The sequence below is a fragment of the Eleginops maclovinus genome, chromosome 21 (assembly GCF_036324505.1).
Source record: "Eleginops maclovinus isolate JMC-PN-2008 ecotype Puerto Natales chromosome 21, JC_Emac_rtc_rv5, whole genome shotgun sequence".
In the NCBI taxonomy this organism is placed as follows: domain Eukaryota; kingdom Metazoa; phylum Chordata; class Actinopteri; order Perciformes; family Eleginopidae; genus Eleginops; species Eleginops maclovinus.
The window spans coordinates 7,335,247-7,355,521 of NC_086369.1; the positions used below are offsets into that span (position 1 = coordinate 7,335,247).

General features: G+C 40.8%; 1 protein-coding gene across 3 annotated transcripts in view; it reads right to left on the reverse strand.

Annotated features, from left to right (window-relative positions):
• LOC134884071 (rho GTPase-activating protein 21-like) overlaps positions 1–20,275 on the reverse strand; it is an 80,638-nt gene that overhangs the window by 25,358 nt on the left and 35,005 nt on the right. For 2 of the 3 annotated variants that reach the window (XM_063912689.1, XM_063912688.1), the window contains exons 1-3: positions 15,794–16,332; positions 10,525–10,713; positions 7,931–7,952 (exon numbers count right to left, since the gene is read on the reverse strand). In XM_063912689.1, coding sequence (XP_063768759.1) covers positions 7,931–7,952; positions 10,525–10,713; positions 15,794–16,105 — 523 coding nt within the window. In that variant the 5' untranslated portion in view covers positions 16,106–16,332. Of the gene's footprint in view, positions 1–7,930; positions 7,953–10,524; positions 10,714–15,793; positions 16,333–20,275 lie in introns of those variants that run through there. The other variant, XM_063912690.1, reaches the window with a different exon arrangement.

A 20,275-nucleotide genomic window follows, 5' to 3' on the forward strand; every position in this document is an offset into this window, starting at 1 on the left:
GATCTCAAAGTATTTTAACTTGTATTATTACATTTTCTGACATTAATGTTAGTTTAAATAATGCTGGACTCATTCAAATGTACACAGACAGTTTATTCAGCCCCCAAAGAGTCTTCTCAAACATGGATAACCACAGGTTTTATACCCATCAAAGCTCATATGTATAACAAACCTGCTCCTTCAATATAAAGTATGATACACATGGGGTTTGACTGAGATGTTGACAATAGTTGCAGGTTTGTTTTTGATCCAGTAGAAGGCAGTGCAGCACATATAAAGACATCTGTCTTAGTGAGGAACAGTGTAATATGCTAAGGGCAACAATGCATTTCTACTTTAGTTTTTGGTGAATGACATTGCACGCTTGTTATATTAAAAACTCAACTGTAGCCCCTCTCAGAGAAGGATCGTAAAACAGCCTTTATGTGGAACATCATGGACACAATGTAAGACAGACTGGGACTGACCCGAGGTGAAGGTACAGATGTTAACAAATGTTCCCTCCCTCTCCCTCCCTCCCGTCCCTTGCTTCTTGTACTCGGCAAATTCCCAATCCCAGAGCCAATCTCACCGAGCTCGAACTCTGCAGCACAAATTGGATTTCTGGAAGTTTCCATGCCACGCAGCTGGATGAACGGGATTAAATGTGGAAATCTAAAGCTCTGGATATTTTTAAATGCTCCCAACTGTCTTACCGAAGCATAAACTACTGCGTGGATTAAATAAATTCATCAGCCTGCCTCAAAATGACTCAAAAACACAGAGCTGTGTAACCACAGCTACTTTTGGGGAAGCACTTTTCCACTAGTTGCAATTAATTGACATGTCACTACATAATTTAGCACTGTGAAAAGCAGGTGCATGCTTGAAAATCGAGTTTGGCCTCAAAGTATATTTACATCATTGCAAATATTTTCAAGCTACACCAGGTGACTCATAAGGGCAGTTCAGCACATCAACACCACTTAGTGTGGCACTATGTAAGATTTCACTGTAGTAAACTGTAAATAAGCTTTATTTGGCGATACGTCTATGTGTTCTTTTTTTGAATTACAAGACACGCTTCTTTAAGGTGTTGTTTATAAAAAGAACATTGACTAGAAAATGTTTTCAGTATCCCTAACTAACCAATATTCTGATCACTTATCTGTCATCTCAAAATGATTATTTTCTCTTAAATATTTTGTCATCGAAGTGTAATATGTAAATTGTAGTCCTGCCACAAATTGATCTGGTTTGATGGCAACTCCGACTTTTTTTCCTTATCAAGCACAGGAAAACAGCAGAATGTGAACTATCTCACATTTCAATCATCATCTGAAGCAAAACAATTTACGGTGAAGTGTTATTAAACCCTATCTGGGTTCACTGAGCACTGCTTGGCCGTCCACTGGCCTCAACAGGCTCTGGTTTGGCTGTCGTCCCCGGCAGCACAGCTGGGCCCGCTTGTGTCGGCCCCCGCCTCCGCCTCCCCCACCCCCCTGTTGTTTTGGGTTAGATAATGTTATTCTTCAGAGGGCTGGGCCCGCTGCCCGCTCACTGCATTAACCCTGGCGTAATGCCTCCTCCAACTCGCTGCTCTTTCCCCATTAGTGTCACTCACTTTTAACAAACACACATACAGATGTAAAAAGAGGATACCAAAATATTCAAAAGCCTATGCAAATGCGTTGCTTGTATTTCGCTGTCACACTGAGAATAGGAGGGTTTTTCTTCAACACTTCAAACAGGGAGGAGGAGGAGGGTTGAATGTGTTCAGATGGCTATCTGTGTTGGCTCTCTTTCAGCAGAGAAATATGAAAAAGAGGAGGCACACAGTCCTGGCATCGTGTATTCCCCCCATGGAGTTAAAAGGTCAAAGCACAAGTACACTTTACATAAATTCATAATCCCCGACTTCAAAAGAACAGAGCGCTCATTGTCAAACTGCTCCTAAAAGAAAAGGTATTGATTTAAGACAGCAGATCATGAAAATAAATACTGTAATTCTGTCCGCTTTTCTCCCATTCCCATGCCGTTCACACACAAACTAGTCCAAACACAACTCTACTTTGAAAGCTTAAACACTGCTAAAACACCTGCGTACCCCAGTCCTGACCTCCCTTCAAATACGTAGTAAACCCACATCCTTACAAACTGAGCCAATAGTCTTTGTCAGATGTAAAACGACGTGTAGGAGCCACTCTTAGATGGACAGGTGTCATTTAACTAATCGCTGCACTTTGAAAACAGCCACAGCTTTATGCCACAAACCTCAGCACACACTGGCGGAGGGAATGTCAATACTCCTTAAAGCCCAAACCATCACTGACAGTGTCAAGTCAGCAGTTTGTCATAGCATGCAAGTAAATAGGTATTTACTTATGTCTCTGAAGTGTTTTGCTCAAAATACCAAACATTGCCTCATACCCCTCTACTTCAGCCCTGTTACAAAAGTGCTGATTCAGGGTCTGTAGCTTTAAATGATAATGAGCTGAAGCTGGCCACGCCCCTTTGGACCGTCTGAATGCAAGCGGTGAGCTCTGCGAAGAGAGGGGTGTCTACCGGCGTAGACGCTGCTGTGATTAAACGCCATATTATGTTCAGAACCACATCAGGCATTATTTCTGAAACAGTATGGAGCTCAAACGTTTCTCTCTTGCGGGTTTACCGCAAGGACAGGAGCTTTTAAATCTAGCTTCTTTACACATAGTCTCTCCAGTACAGCATTAACTCTGACTGTTAGCGATGCTTGCTAATGTAAACACAGACCATATTACTTCCAAAACACATTTCTGATACAGCACATAGCCTGACATGTTCTTTCTTCAGTGTTTACTGCTAGAACAGTGACATTATATGTATTATACATATAACAACTTTACTCTAAGTCCCTCCTGCACACATCCTGCTGAACACACAGACAGACAGCTGTGGGAGGGGATTCAGCTTGCCAACTGTAAATGGGGGACGATAGGTTGGTACGATCCAAACCTGGATCAGCTTGTTTGTACCCCTGCTATTAGAGAATTGGGTAAGGAGGAAAAGAGAGAGAGTTTTTTTTCTGACACATATGTATGTATAAAAGACATCAAAAAGTGCATTTTGCATAATAAGGGACCTTTAAAGCATGTTTCTTAACAGTAGTTACACAGAGAATTTCAATTAAACCCAACTGACTCTATTTTGGATTCAGGATACATGACGATACAAGACGCTATTTTAAATGATCTGTTATCTGCTTAAATGTGTGTTTAGCTCGCTCAGTGTATCCTCGAGTGTTGCCTCAGTTGTTGTCACAGAGATTTCTCATCCCATGACCCATCCACTCGTATTTGAGGCCAAAGACCACAGAAAAAAACAGAGACTACTGAGCCACGTCCATGACAACGCAGCAAACTGATGAAGAGCTGTTGTCGAAAGCTCTGGAAAAAGTGGACATTGAGTTACGGGTTTTTTGTAAAACAGTTTTCCAAATTACCTGGGACATTACTTTGCCATATCTGTAACACACATTTCTAACTAGTTTTAATTATTGGCCAATGTGTAAAGCAATACAAATATATTAGGGTTGTTAGGATATCATTGACAGAAAAATGTGAATTCCTGCAGGGTTGGGATCCTTTCAAAATAAGTCACTTCCATGAATGTAACATTCCTACCCTTGGAGACACTATGTAGAAACTCTGCTACATCACAACAGATTCACACTGAAACACACAGACACACACACCTGGTGTTTTTCCAGGACAGACAGGAAGGTAGAGAAGTTCTTTCCATCACTTTTTTTTGGAATTCCAAATACCAAATTCCACCCAGGGGAAAGAGGATTTGTACTGACCACACGGTAACAAAAAATAGTTTTGTTTTCTTTCTTTAAAACAAGCCAACCTATCCATCAAGGGAGTTTAAGTTCAGCTGAGGAAATAAGTGACAAACCTCTCGAAACAGATGGGTTGATTTTAGCATTAAATACTGTCTATTGCTTTAAAATGTGTGAAATAAGACAAATGAAAAAGAATTTAGAGGGTGGTGTTATTTTAGCCTTTCCAAAAACAAAAGCACACAAGCAAAAGTGAAAGGAATGGACCAAACTTTTTTAATGCTCTAATGTTAGCTGCAATCGTTCAGGCTAAAAAGTATCCCTTCTCTGTGGAAGTTGGTGTCTGGTTGCTCCTTTATTAAAGTTCAGGCTAAGGTTAGCAGATTTGGGCACACCCCAGCCAACATATGATAGCACCATTAGCCAGAATCATCTGTTAGTCCTCGTCCTGAAACGTCAGTTTTATTATATAAAACAGCATATTACTGATCTTGCATTTTCTTCATCCTATGTATTATAGGCTACACAACCTAGCTACACTGTGCCAAAAGAACAACTCTACGCAGATGGCCAAGGGATGAAGATTCAAATTTTCGCCTTACAAAATGTAGCTTCAGCCTCAGATTAGCTAGAAACGAAAGCCTGCTTTTGTCTACCTCTGACTAAAATGACCAAAAACCAAGTTTCACAAATGACTTGGAATGTTAAGTGGTAAACCTGCCACTGTTATAACTGTTAACTGCAAGTGTGAGACAAAAGGGAACTGTAACGAAAGAAGGGCCAACAGTCTATTTAGTTAGATTTGCCTGAAAACGCTTCAATGACAACATTTTCTAACTACTCACACTCAAAGAAAAAGGAAATGGTCGCAAAATGTACTTGTTTACAGAACTAAATTGAATAAAACTTTTATGTGTCAGTATACTATTCTTTATTTTGAGAGGTCTAGTGGGATCAAGTCAAGAATTTAGTGAGTGCGGAAGTACAATCCAAACAGAAAGGGAAAAGAGAAAGAAAGACATTGAAAAGTGTACAATTTAAATCAGATAGAAGGAGGAAAGCAAAGAAAGGCAAAACTTTGGACACAGCTTTGTTAAAGAAGGTGGGGCATTAAAAGGCCCACTGGAGAATACCGGGGAATTCTGTTTGCACTACATGACGTTGCCTCTGCAGACTTCATGGGAACGAACCACAATTTGTCAAAAAAGGGGATATAAAGCAGGTATCTGCAGAGAAAAAGTGCTTCACATTGAATAAAAAACAAATATTTGAACAGATGGAGACCTTTTGTGGTACCACAGCTTTATAAGCATAACACAAAACGCCTCATTTGGATTTTACCCTTCAACAACTTGCAAAAATATGCAGCTGAAGAGAAAGAGATACAGGAAAGGGAGAGACAGACTGAAGAGGGAGGGTAGAAGAGAGGAAGTGAGATAGAGAGGAAGATTTGGTATGTAGACAACTGCTGTGTAAGGAAATAAACAAAGCCATTCTTGGTACAGACACATTATTGCTCTGTTTCCACTATGCACCTACACACTGTATATCAGTGTTTATGTTTGTGTGTCTGCGTCAATGTGTGTGGGTCCATGTGGGTTTTTTCTGGAGGTTTGAAGCGTTTCCAGCGGCAACACCCAGCTAGTCAACATGCGGTCAGCAGGCACCCCTCCCACCAGCCCCCTTCTCTCTCTCCAAACACCAACAACCTCATCACACACTGGCCCAGAGTCAAGCAAATAAACTGTAGTGCAGAGGGAGGCAACATGCCGCAGTGAACCTCACAGACCTCACTCGTGCACAGAAAACTAGAGAAACATACATGAACCAATTTTCTTTTTTCATTTGTCAAGCACATGTGGATTGTTATCTTTAGGGTCTTTGTTCTTTTAACATGTTTTTTTGATGATGTTAGGGGGTGTTCGTGGACAGCAGTCTGCGACATCAACAACAATTCGATGCCATCAGTATGAAGTGACACCAAAGCAACATTTCTAGAAGTTAAAAACCCACATCATTTTTTTATACCTTCATTTCCCATGAATGGCTGTGGGCTGTGGTGTGAAGGTCATTTAAAGGCGTAGCAAATTAGCCTACCAATAAATCTTCTAACTGGTAATATCACATTGCTCCTCACTCTGTAATGTAAATTGTCTTTCTTTTTTTTAATTTTAACTCAGTACTTACTACTATTACTGGTTAATACTACCATATTTTCAGAACTATTGAACCTCTTTTGAATGAATTTTTTCTTATAATGCCATTTTATTTCTTTGTATCCATCCGTCCGTCCGTCCGTCCGTCTGTCTGTCTATCTGTCTGTCTGTCTTTACCGGAGAGAACGGTTTGTGTCAAACGTTTATTGTATTGATTCAAATCTGCGCATTTTCGTCACAATTTTCAGGCGTGTGTCAAGATGTCACATTTATTTTTAACACTTTGTATGTTCGTGTTCATCACTTTCCTTTTAAAACTTTGATGTAAATGTAAACCTCTCATCAGCTTGGAAAATCTGTCTTCGGCTCTTTTCAAAATGCATTTTTTTCAGATATTTCAGTAGTTTTTTTAATGTTTGCCAGCTTAATTATTCCTCTAAAATTCCCACAAGATGTGGAGAAACAGCGTTTTACAGAAGAATGGTATCACTTCATTTTTTTGTAATGTTAATTCTTGATCAATGTTGCACTCAGCTGTGGCCCTGCTACCTGTCAGCATCCCCTTCGCTGAGTCTCTGAGGCTGCGGAGAGGTAGCGGAGGATTTATGAGAGGCTGGAACAGAGCCAAGTGACTTCCTGTGGCAGCAGGGGGCTCTGCAGGCGAGGAGCATTATTCAACATCTATTGAACTTAGCAAAATGTTTCTCATGCCCTTCCCAGATACTTCTTAATGACATGGGCTCACACACAATCACACATGGGTTCTACGTGAGTTCTTAGGTAGGGAATTCAAGTTCCAGAATGTGTGGATGCATCAATTCCCTGCAGGGTTTTCCTCCTGCCACAGCAGGGCCCCGGTGTGTGAGTTGTTGAATGTTACCAGGCCAGTGTTGAATGAGGAGAGTGGACACAGAGGGGTTAAAGAGAAGAGGAGGGGGGGTAGTGTTAGGAATGTGACACCGAGGGCCAAGAGGGTTGATGAGGGACACTTACAGGAATCTCTAAATTTCCCGTTGAGAGGGGTTTAAGAGTCAGAATTATCCCAAAGCGAGGTGCTTACCCTCCTCTATCCCGGGTTTCTTCACTTTCACTGTCCACTCGTGCCAAAACCATCCACTGGATCACACCTGGTAGGGCTTTGGGTTCATTACAAGCCAAACAAACAGCTAATGATGATAATCTTCTCCCTGTTTCCCATTTATTACAGACTTTCTGCCAGAAAGGCATCGGTTTGTTTTGAAAAAGAAAGCTCTATCACACACTGGGAAACATCCCTGTAGATTTATTTAAATAATAATGCAAATGGGTTATTTCTTTAAGACCGCATCGTTCATTCTGTGTGTTTATGAGAGCCTGAACACGTGCTTTGTGTTTTACATGCCACATAAGACTTCAGATGCAGGGCTGTTAAAGAATGCTTGTGGTGAAGCACAGCGGAGCAATCCTCATGCATTCATGCTGGGCTGCAGACGTGAACAGAATACTGAGGGACCGGAATGACAAGCTGGATGCTCTGAGGAATGCTGAGGCCTTGCCAAGCCAACAGCAAAGCTCCGACTGCCGTTCTGGAGAGCAAAGCTTTAAACACCACAGAGCAGCCTGCAGAGAAAGGCTGCTTCACCTGCAACATGCTGTTCACACTGGCTTCAGAACCACTCCTGGGTCACATCAGTGCATTTTGAAAGCAATCAAATCGACTGAATTGCCAAAGCTAATGACATGTGAAGACCCAAGCACAAAGAATCATCAGACGGCATCAATTTAAATCTATAAGGAGTGAGAATACATTAGACTAATGGACTGTCAATCCTCATTTTCCCCCTCTATTTTGGGGGAGCTACTGAAGAATAGCCAAGAGTAAATGGTTTGTGTGCTGCTGTGATTGCAGCACCTGGTGTCCCGGAGCAGAGTGTATCTCAAATGCATCAGTGATTTAAATAAATAAATAAGTATAGAGTTTTTTCACACTTACCACGGCTGCCATTGTCTTCATCCTGTAAGCAAAAAGAGAGTCAGTAAATATTGATTTTAAATGAATTGCATTCACTTTGAGCATGTTATTTTTTGTGTTTGTTTTATGGTTTTAACTAAAAATGTGTCTCCATTCCCAAATCCTCAAATCAACTTCAATCAACCTTCGATGTAGAAAAAATGGTGCCAATTTGCTGCCTCAGGCTTTTCAAACGTGACATGATTCTTATTTTATACATTTACGATCAATTTGATTGTTCAGGCCTAGACAGAAAAGTCACCTTTGAATAAAACTTTTTTCATTTAGATATTATTATTTGTTTCATGAGAAAAAATCTAACAAAAAAAACCCACTCCTTTTTAGACCAATTTCTAGTCTTGAAAGCTAAAGAGACATATTGTTCCCACAGGAGTTGGTAGAGACCAAACCCAGAGCTTAAAAGATCTTTCCCAATGAAAATTGGTCGACTTTCTGTCCGTAGCCAAAATCATTTTGCTGTGGAGGCTTTAAAAATCGTTTGACATTTTATAGACTTAACCACTAATTCATTATTAAAAGAATAGTTAGTCACAACCATAAAAGGACTCGACTGAACGAGGGATGAGACGACCCACGGAGCAGAAAGCGTTCATTATCATGTAACAGATGTACATAATTAAAACTGTTGTGGCAAACAACAGAAAAGGTGACAAGCCTCGTGGCGATCCGAAGCAATCAAAAAGCCACTTCAAAGTCATGTTGGTTTGTTTTCCATTTCCTCAACGCATAAAACCTTAGTTTCCTTCCGAGTCCCAGTGAAAATCCACACACTCCTGCTTAATCTAGCTCCCCTCAGTGACACGTATGTTCTCCATGTATCCTTAAAGGCTCCTTCAGATGTTCTGACCCTCTTGAAGCCAACCCCAATATCTTTCAAACTGTGATTAATCAAGCGCTCCAAACCCAACCACGCTGAAAGTAATTACAATGAAATGTGATGAATTTACAAGGATTTTTTTCTTTACCCTCCCCCTTGTGGGTTAGGGTTACGTAATGGGAGTAACGGTTGTGGCTGTACAGTGAGTGTGACCTGACGGATTGAAATGTAAAGCTTCAGTTTGAACATTTCCCAGAATCATGTCTTAAGATAAGAAGGCCACAGCAGACTCAAGGAGGCTGCAGAAGACTGGGGTATGCAGTGCATATTATGTAACAGAAAAAATATGGTATCCTGTAAAGATTTAGCAATCCCATTTCTACCACTGTGATCTTAATCGTGTGATTATTGCACGTCGCAATTGCAACTGTCTCGCCAGGATTTTAAACAAGAGACAGAAACAACATTGTAATACCCAAGAAGGCCTCTCGGACGAACCGTCTATCTTTCTGGTTACACAAATATCTGACAATCCTAATTGTCATGCCACAGTTTCTTTTTCAAAATGCCGAAGCTTAAGCCAAAAGTTATAAACAGAGGGAACTATGCTAACTTTGTAGGAAATCCTTCTGGTTGTCAAAATACACTTTAGAGAAAAGTAAACGCAACTCATCCCAAATTATCACTAACAAAACCTAATCGTCGGGAGGCCATGATAAGCTTTGATAGCGCCTTGTACTCCCTGAAGAAGCCCTTCAGTGTGTACTACCCTGTGACTATTAGGACAAGGAAGTGATGTAACGTAAAGATGAATACCAAAGGGTAGATTGGTACGGATGTTATCCGGAGAATGGCTGGCAGACTTCCAAGGTTGGATGATAAAAGTCAGGGACCCTCGCTACACGCCTGACCTAACATTTAAACATTGAAACAATGTTCCAGACGACCACTTGATGAACAGGTTGAGTGCTAATGAGGTATGTACGATAGATAGCATTGAAATAACCTAAGCTGCATCCCAATTCTGTATAACATACACATCCCAAGCAGGTTTAATATCACAGATCTAAGTATGCAAACAAGGAGACAAAGAGAGTCTCCTGTTTCTGCGTAATTTACATTGAGGATTTCCTTCAAATAAACATTTGAAATGGGAATACTTCCTCTCAATTCACATCTCTATGGCAAAAAGGGAGCTCCTCACAGCTGTTAAGAATTACAAACAGTGGTGGATGGTGGGAAATACAGCTTCAGGATGATCTCAAAACATGATTAATACTGCATAACTGTATGCAATAAGTAGCTAATGTGAATCTCTAATGTCCCAGCAGCACTAAATATTGAGGTGTGTGTCTATAACAGAGTTCAAACAGCAGCTGAAAGTAATGATTCTAATTATGTTTTCTCCTTGTGTCACATGAACAAGTGTTGTCTAATCGAGAGCCAGCTAAATTCCAAATAACAAAACTGTACAACCATAAAATTAAGATTTATTTCCTTAAATTTCCTTGTCTGGAGACTATTTGATATGTTTTTAATAAAATCTCTCTTTTCTCAGAGACAGCAGCCTAATTTATGTGCCTTGAGGTCTGCAGCAGATTAATTCAAGTGAATTTACTTTGGAAATGTGAGTATATGAATGTGTTGCCTGATCTCTCAATTGCAACAGATAAATGTTTTCAACTTTTTTTTATGGTTTATTTAGTTGCTGGTCATCAGAGGGGTAACATTCAGTCACCTTCAGAGAGTTGTGGACAGCTGACTCAGGCGGGTAGACGATGAAGTGTCGCAGTGTGAACCCGAAGCCCTGAGAGGTTCGGCGCAGGTGAAGCGTTTTGGGCCCCGGCCAGGAAAAAGGCTCCTCCTCTGCCCCGGGAGAAGCCAGAGCCGACGCCTCGCTCTGATCGCGCCCATCCTTCTGCTTTGCCTGTAATGAGGACAAACAAATGTACATATTAGCCAATTTTCCGAATATTTACAGTTTGTAGGAGAACCTATCCTGTGGTATGACAGATAGACACTGGAAAGGAGAGGAGCATCACTCTCATATCTGTATGTTAAACAAATTATCCAAAAGAAGCTAATCTAGCTTGGCTTAGCATATAGACTGAAAACAGGATATCAGGTGTTTTCAGATTGAACAAATAATGTGAAATTTGTAAATCAGTACCATTTGAAAGGTACTGGTGGATGGATTTTGTTAAATTTGGATAGAGCCATGCTAGATGTTTCCCCCCGCACCCAGTCTTCATGCTAAGTTAAGCTAACAGTGCCAGCTTCATATTTAACATGCCGATATAGAGTGTTGTAGCAATCTTCTCGAGTGACTCCTACCCATGCTGATGAAAGCAACAAATTAAAAAGAAGTGGCTTTCAAACTGAACTTTGTTAAATAAATGAAACGTGGTTGCGCCAAAAGTAAAGAAGTCGTTGTAAAACTGCCATTTCCACATGGTTGCACTTTACAAACTCAGCACCAACACAAACTCACATCCACCAAAAAGTACAGTTAACTCTTTTTATTTCAGCCCTGGTAATTGAGTAAAGGAAATTAGTTTAGATAAAACAAAGAAAAAGGCTTGACAGATGCAATAGCCCACAGCTAGGCTCAGATGTAATAGATTAACTGGATTTAAAAACACATGAAATCCCCAAGTAGTGATTATTCCCAGGAGTCATTGGAAGACCTGCTTTGCTAAAAAAAAAGTACAAATAAAATAAAATCAGTATGGATGCACTGTCCAACTTGTACAAATCAAAATTTCGAGTTGAATAACCTACGTTAAGTGTACAGGAAACATCAGGCTTGACTTACATATTGTTTTAGATTACATATAAAACAGCTTTCATAACTTTGTAAACGAAAATATAACATGTGAATAATTACATTTAAATGTCCTGAATTTTTTCTGAATATAATCAGATCCAAAACCAATCCAGCCCATTGTCACAAATACCTGATCACATCAGCTGCTAGGTTGTGTAGTTTAATATATGATAGTGATATTCGGCCAAGCCCTTCACAGAGCTCCAATCCTCTGATGTCAGTTAAACAGAAAAGGTCCCAAATACCAGTAAATTGATCTCCTCTTCTTCTGCTACTATCTGTTTTAATGGGGAGACTAGATATCCCACTCACTAGGAGCTGTTGATTAAGAAATCAAATGAGTTTCGTCTTGCGATCGCGATTTTGGTTTCAAGACCTTGGTTTTCAATACCTGGGTTCGCGGAGGAATCCTAAAAAATAGACTGGTTTCAAGACCCTGGCTGAGTTTCAGTGGAAACTTAAAGAGAACAAGTTTCAGGGAAACGTACTAATGCGATTTTGTTTTCAAAACCTTGGTTCATGGAGGAATCCTATAAAGTCATAGAAAAACAAGGTAAACTTAACTAATGTGAAAGAGGAACAGTTTCAGGGAAACCACGGGATCAGGTTGGAGCAAAAAGACTAGCAGTAAAACAGAACAGGTTGTTTTATCTGGAGAGGACAGAAGTCAGCTCTGACAACACCTCTGGAAACTGAGAAGATGAAGTGGACATGTTGGAATTATAGTAGACATTCATATCTCACACTGCACTGTAACTTTTATAACCGTTATGTTTATTGTATTATCTTTGCTTTTTAATGCCTGTTTTTAAATGCCATTTTATAATGTGTTTCTGCTGCACTATTTCTTAAAGCTCTTAATGTCACTTTGAATTGCTTTGTGTTGGAAGGTGCTTTATAAATAAACTTGCCTTGCCTTGCAAAAAATGGAGGAAAAATCTAGTCACTCAGTACACCATGTATCCTCAGATGTTACGATGTCATCAACAGAGGCCAAAAATGCAGTCAAATAGTTGTGTTCCCAAGTTGTGTCTCTTGTCAGTGATCACAATATCTGTCAAAACAATCAGGATTGTCATTCAAGCCACATTTGTACTGCCAAAACCTCCACACAACCGTACACATGGCTTCGGTTATTGCACATTTGGGCTTTCGCAGGACTCTTTGGCGTGTTTGCACGATGACAGACTTATCTTCTACATTCTTGCTCTGACTAACACGGGATGAAAACAACCCATTAATGCTGGCAGCTCTGAGCTTACGTAACATTACTTTTATGCCCCTATAACTAAACACATGCTACACATCAGCAGCAAGAATCAGGTTTGAAATGTTAAATAACGAATTGTGTTTATGCTGACTGTCTCAAATGGCAACTGTAGCTAAGCTGAAGATACAGTGACTCACGCTCAGGACTCTTTTTCTTGAAGATGATGTTACAAAGCACACAGAAATGCAAGAACACACACACACACACACACACACACACACACACACACACACACAGTAAATATGGGTGGTCACATGATATATCCCATCTTAGATAATGCAGTTTGATGAATGGCTTTGTAGTATTACATAGAGCTGCAACACTTGTATTATTAAGCATCAGGAAAATATTCAGTAGATTCATTGATTAATCGTTTGGTTCCAATTTATTGTCGACAATTATTTCACAGGGTTCCACATCTTCCAACATCTTTATTCATCTGACTCTGACCTGACTAAATTCCCAAATGCTTTTATTTTATTATCATATTAAACTAAATAAAAGAGAATAATCCCATTCTGAACCAAAACAAAAATGCAAGTTAATGTTTAGTTTATTTAAATTGTATTTCAAAAAAGATTGGGACGTTCACGGACGTTTTTCTTTTGATACACTAATGGATGTGTTCTTATCATTTTATTCCCCATCTAATTTGTATTACATTCTCTAGTACAGTATGATAGGATCCTGTGACCAGGGTTTTGTCTTCTGGTGTGCGCCCTCATACCAAAATGACGATTTTTCCCCCGTGAAATTTTAAAGTGATGCCATAAAACAATATTTATGTAAGTCGAAAGCTGTATAATTACTTCATGAATATGAAAATCGTGTCAAATAGACCGCCAGACAGCTTTCTTTTTACGGCGCTCCGACGTCGCCTTGTTGTATATGTCCGCATTGCCGTCTTGTATACGGGCGTCATGTTCTCGCGAGATTTGATATCTTATATACAAGATCAACGCCACAGTATTGCCCTCATACTATATTTTTTGAGGAAAACCCCCTGCTGTGCTGCTGTGAGTGCTATGTTTATATATCCATCTAGGTAGAAAAAAAATGAGTATTAGAAACAATTAGTCTATCAATATCAGTTGTTTATGAGAATCTTATTCAGCAACCGCTTTCAAAAGTCAAATAAATGCCTTCGTAATTTTCCCAGCAATACCAAAAGGCATTTAACTGTGACAATGGGCTCCGGGAAATCCAGTTTTTTGTTATTTTGTGAAGATTAACTGAAAATGAAATATTTGACACTAGCAGCCCTTACAAACAATGACTTCCTTTATGAGTTTTTTTTGGTGTCGAGTCAAAGAATGTCAAGTATTGCAATAGTCCAAGCATACAACACATTAATAACTCTAATTATCCAGACCTTCAAGGCTTTTTGATACACTTGATAACCAAAACTAAACTCTTCATCACTATGGCTCTATATTGTGCCATCGCTGAGAAACCCTCTGACCTCTCCTGCTGCCGCGAGCTGTCTGAGCAGCGAGACTTCTGTCACATCCATCACCAAAGTAATGTCGGAGCTGCACCACTGCACCACGGGGCGTGTGTTAGCGGTTATTGCGAACACTACTATAGCGACTTGGGGCTACGAGGGCCTGCCAAGAGTTTAAAGCCTCAAACCAGATCCCTCCACGGGCTCTTTTCCTACCAAAATACATCTTTAGGTGTGGATCCAAAACAAAGACATTCTCCCCACCGCCCTTCGGGCTTCTCTATCCACACCTTTCCCCTGGCCTGTCTGGTGAGCAGCAGATGTAGAGGCCTCCAGAGAGTGGGATGGGTGTGGGCTTAATGGTATGACTGGTGAAATCACCACCAATACCCAAGTGGTGTTGAGTTGGAAGTCAGCCATAGCAGAGGGAGAGAGCTGACAGTCCGACTCAGCTGTTTGTTTTGATTCCTGGCCTAAATTTTAATGTCGTATTATGCAATAGTTAAGCCATTTGGCTCCCATGGTACAGGTACATGCGCACACACACATTTTCCATCTCCTTCTTAATATAATATGCTGAATAAGACAGCAAGAGAAAATGTGCACAGTGGGAAGGGAGTGCCTCAGTAAATGGTACAATACTGTAAATCTGCTCCAAACAAGCATGCACAATCACCTGATGAATCAATTACGCATGCAGTCTGTTCATAAAAACAGTCTCCAGGATGACGGTTTGATCTGCATGCTGCCATATGGTGCTTTGGCCTGCGGGATGGAGGATTTGGATGCCTGCTTCTTTATGTTCATGAGATGAGTGAATTTGCATTGTGGACTCCTCCACACATTTTTCTTTTTCTTCTTGTGTGTGTGTGAGTGAGTCACCCCCGGGTTGTCTGACATCATGGATCTACCTCTTTCCCTCCCTTGTGCACTTTCTTTCCAAACGTCTCTCCCCCTCTGACCACAGACTTTAACATTAGTCACCGTAATTCCCTGTACTATAGGAAAATATGCCTTCAGTGCCTTATTTTGGGCCATCACTGCACAAAGGTTGAAATGCACTTAGCTCAAAATAAGGAATTGGTAAAAGAAGGAGAAAAAAAAGTATTCAAAACTGGAGGACAAACTCAGCATACTGCAAAGTGTTGCGCTTAAGCTATCAACAATAAAGGAAACTTAAAACCCAAACACACACACTAATTTTACAAAAGATGGGAAGGTGAAACAGGACTACCCTGCCGCTGGAGCGCAAGATGACGCACACAACATTCCTCAGACAGCACAACAAAGTGTAGCCGCCCCTAACCTTGCCTCCACTATCAAATCCTGCCTCCCTACACCTATACATCTCCTTTATTGCCTCAATATATATTTCAGCAAGTCAGGGAGTCCATAAATGCATCAAAATGAACCTCCTCAAAATGTCAACTCACAAGGATGCTCTCCATCTTTCTCACTGTCCTTACCCGAGAGCGGACACAGTTCTTTCTGGAGGCTTCTCTGAGCCGAGCCCAGGAGACGCTGCGGTTAGGACTGCTGAGCCCCAGTTCCACCTCGCCCCAGTAGGCTCTGGCTAAAAGCTGGAACCAGAGACAGTACGGTTCCGACAGGCAGCCGTCCACCCCGGCCAGCCGAGCCCAGGGACAGCCTCCAGAGGATGGGGAAGAAGAGAGGGAGCAGCACCCTTCAGCGCTCACGTCCACATCCCGCAGGTCCGGGGGATCCTTCAGAGGAACCGGTTTACAGCCTGAAGGTAGCCCGTTCCTCTGGGCCAGCATGGCATAGCCAGGGTTAAGGTGGTCAGATCAAACGGCAGAAAACTATCCTCAAAAAATGATCCGGTGTCAATTTCTTTTGGTTCCTTTTTGTTAAGTAATTTACTCCAGTTTTCTGGTTGAGTCCATTTTCCACTCTCTTCTTCTCGCCGTCCGTCTCTAACTGTCTATTCTGGTCTCAGTTTGGAAGCAGGGCTGTTCTTTGGGGCGTCCCACAGACACATGATGTTTCCACTCAGCCGAGAGGAGAGCACAGCGGCTGAGTGCACTGCAGAGAGCCAGGGCCGACTGACTGACGCACCCACCCACTCCACCACACAAAAACTCCCTCTGAAGTATGCGCACACACACACGTTCACATGCACACACCAGGCGGCCTGAAATGAATTCTCTTCCTTTCCTGTCTCTTTCATCCCTCTCTCCCTCTCTCTCTCTCTCTCTTTAACTCACTGCTTCTGCTGCTGACTTTTTAAAAGTTAAACGCCAACAGACTCACGTGTCGAGGTGAATCAATAAATGATGAGAACAAGTTAAATATGAGGAACAGTGAGAAACATTTTTTATCGTAGGAAGCACAAGGAGCATATTGTCGCTATCTGTCAGAGACGGGAATAACTCGGATTGTTTTTTCAGGCTGTGGAAGAAGTCAAGTGGGGCTAATACAGATAAGGAAGCATATGGGTTCTGTGAAATCTATAGGGCACAAAAATGCACAGCAGACCCACCCACCTCTGCATGCCGGCTGCAGCTCATCTGGTGACTACAAAGACTTGTGTCTGGGTGGCAGGCTTGGGAAACAAAGAAACTACCAGCCGTTGTAACTCCTGTTTATCTATCTATGTGTTTATCTAACAGGTTCCATATAACACTGTTACATAAGGATAAGCAATGCAACATATGCTATGTAAATATGGTGTCTAGTTAAAGGAATTGTGGGGAGCACTTTACAATAAGACTACACTTATAAAGGATTCATAAAGGGATAATAATGAGGTATTAATTAGGTTGTAAACACTTTATTAATTATTGAGGACCATTTATAAACCAGTTCTAACATTGTTTTCATACATCAACACAGGCTCACTATTTGGCAAAATGACTAAGCCTTATATTGGCTACCTAGCTTACTTCGTCTTCTTCATCAGCCAACATCCTTGGTATCCGTTGTTCACTGATTTGATTTCCCCCCAATCCCTCTTGATGTTTCTTGGCATCTCTTGACGAAGTAAGCTAAGTAGCTAATATAAGGCTTAGCAATACAGATACATTTAGGTCTCACTATTTGGCAAGTAACTGGTCCCAGTTGCCCTGTTTATCTCTTGTCTTATAAAAGCGTATTAAAGATTCATAAAGTGTTCACAACCTCATTAATACATGAACTACAAACAATTCGTAAACCCGGTACCTCTTATTGTAAAGAGGTACCGAATTGTGCAACCCCAGGTCCCAGCTAGGGCTTTGAACCAATTTAGGCAACATGAACAAAAAATAAGTTTTTCTTTACGTGCCAGTGGATTGTAAATCAAAACATGCTGCAGAATGGAAAGCATGATACTGTATTACAATTCCATCGCTTGATTTGATTAATAGCATCGATGTGATAAAGATTTTTAGGATTTCTTTCACAGATAAGGAACGCACCAAACCATCCACATGGGTGTTTCCACATGTGTTGCCTGACAAGACCTTTATTCCCCAAGATTATCTGGATAGACAGCGCCCTTACTATTTAGTTCGGGACAATTACACCCTGATCATTGTCATAGGTTCATAGAGTTTGATTGATCGCTTATTTCGCAGCATAGCTCCATCCAACTTTAAACTCAGGTCTAGTAGCTGCAAACTTTGCATAGCTTTGCATGTTCAAAAGGGGCAAGAAGAAGCATAAACACTTTTCTAGTCCTACCCCCTCAAACGAACCTGTATCTAGTTGTGTGAAATGCTGACTGAGACAAATCTAATTGTCTAATAGTGTCATGATCCTTGTTTTGTGCTTGTAGTTTCCTGTTTTAGTTTGAAATGTTTTCCCTCCGTGTATATGGTCTAGTTTTACTTCTTGTCTTTGGTTTTCCTCCTGTCTGATTGTCTCATTGTTGTCACCTGTTGCCCTTGTGTTTCTGCCTCCCCTTCCCAGCTGTGTCTTGTCTTGTGATTAGTCCCTTTGTATTTAATCTGGCTTTCCCTTGTGTTCTTTTTCAGTTCGTTGTTGTCTTTCATGTGTCAAGTCAAGTCTGTTTCAAGTCCTGGATTTTCCTGACCTACCCTCCCTTGTCCTCCCTTGTCCTTTAGATGGTTATAGTTTTCTTTTTGCCACTTTTCTGTTTTGAATCCTGAGCTTTGTATGTTGTTAGGAATAAAAGCTCACTTTTTGTTGCACATTGTATTCCACTTCCTTTTGCTGCGCTTGGATCCTAATTTACCCCTACCCTGACAAATATGTTTTAATGCATGCTTCTTGGGTAATATTCATCTGTCTTTGGCTCTTTTCTTGCTGTAACAAATGCAAATTTCGCCTCTGTGAGACGAATAAAGGTATTCTGATTCTGATCTAGACACCAGTCACAAATCCTAAAAATGAACTGGTAAAAACTGTCAGTGTGTCCAAAAATGGCTAAAAGTAACTTGACGATGAGTGAAACCCAACTTTCTCACCCAGAACAATCTGCTCATGTCGGAATTAGGAAAGAGAATGGATGCCAGGGGAATACCTTCTCAATCCTTCAAGGTAAACAATCTCCGCAGAGTTTTGGCGACTGCCTTCATTTCAGGAGCAGTGCGAATTTTGGATACTGGACTTAGCCCTGATACCTTTTAGTAAGTCTCTCTGGTAGAGAGTGGGGCCAAAACATTAACTTAAAATTTAATCACATTTTTATGTTATGGCTCTCTGGAGCTTTTGTGAAGCCAGATCTCTGCGATGTGATATGGCCTGTTACTAAATGTTGAATAAGGCTTAATAACATTGCATGAGGACATTGGGTCCGTCTTCTGTCCGTTTTGAATTTCCTCACTATGCCACTCTGTGTCGGTTTATTGTTCCGATTGTCCTTAAATTATAGATTTACCAGTTCCCAAAAATATAATAAGAGCCTGTCAACAGTTAGCATGGTTGCTCTGGATAAGATTGTTTGCTGAATGGCCGAAACGTAAATATCAGTCTATTTTGATTGGGAGGAATATTTGCCATCCGAGACGGCGGCGACCGTGAAAACAACATCAGGAACCCAGTGGTGGAATGTTCCCTCTCAGCAACTTGTTATGAGCATCTTGTTACCACATTCAGTCCGCTCAATATAGCATGTGGCATTCTGTATGGAAAAGGCAGCAGAAATAGCAGTCACCAAACAGTCGGTTGAGATACTTGACTTAAGCAAGCCAAAACAAGGATTAAGTCTCACAAACACTGGACAGGCTGCATCTATAAAAGTGAATTTGAGAAAAAGCCATTCTTTGGATAAGCATTACAAGTCTTCATCACTACTAGAGGTACAACTTTCAGCCAAACAGTACTTTTAATCTCCACTTTTACCTTTCTGACCATAGGGTTTCAAGCCAGATCCTATACATGTCTTTCTGTAAATCTAAAACACATGACAAAAGAAAAAAAAAAACCCTGTATGGAACTCCTGTTGGCTAAGAAGTGGATTTGGTGCCATGCAGACATAAAAACTAGACATGCTGCCCAGAAATATTGTGTTGTCATGGCAATGAACCACACCACAACAATGTTGGCCACTGGACTGGGGTGTTCTCCGTGGGCGCTCATGGGATTTCTTGCTTTTTCTGCGTCTGTGTTTGTGTACGGATCATTGTGTCTAAGGGCGTCATGAGAGACAGTAAATAGTGTAGAACAATGCTTGTTCCTGGGCTTGATGCGCAAAAGTAAAAAGATGGATTAAAGTGTACATGTACTGGATTCAGCAGTGCCCTTTTGGTCTTACTCACAGCTTTACAGTTTAAATCTGCTCAACTCGTGTACTGTGATTGCAGAGCTAAGTAAGCAGAAAGTCTGGCATATTAAGGAATTACTGTAAACAATCAAAGGACTTTGGTTACAGAATCATGTCAGGGCGATATTCAATTGAAGGCCTAGCTGAACACAAACGGAGAAACAAAACAAAATGTTCACGTTTAAAAAGATTGGTGCTTTTATATTGTGTTGTAGTCTCGGGA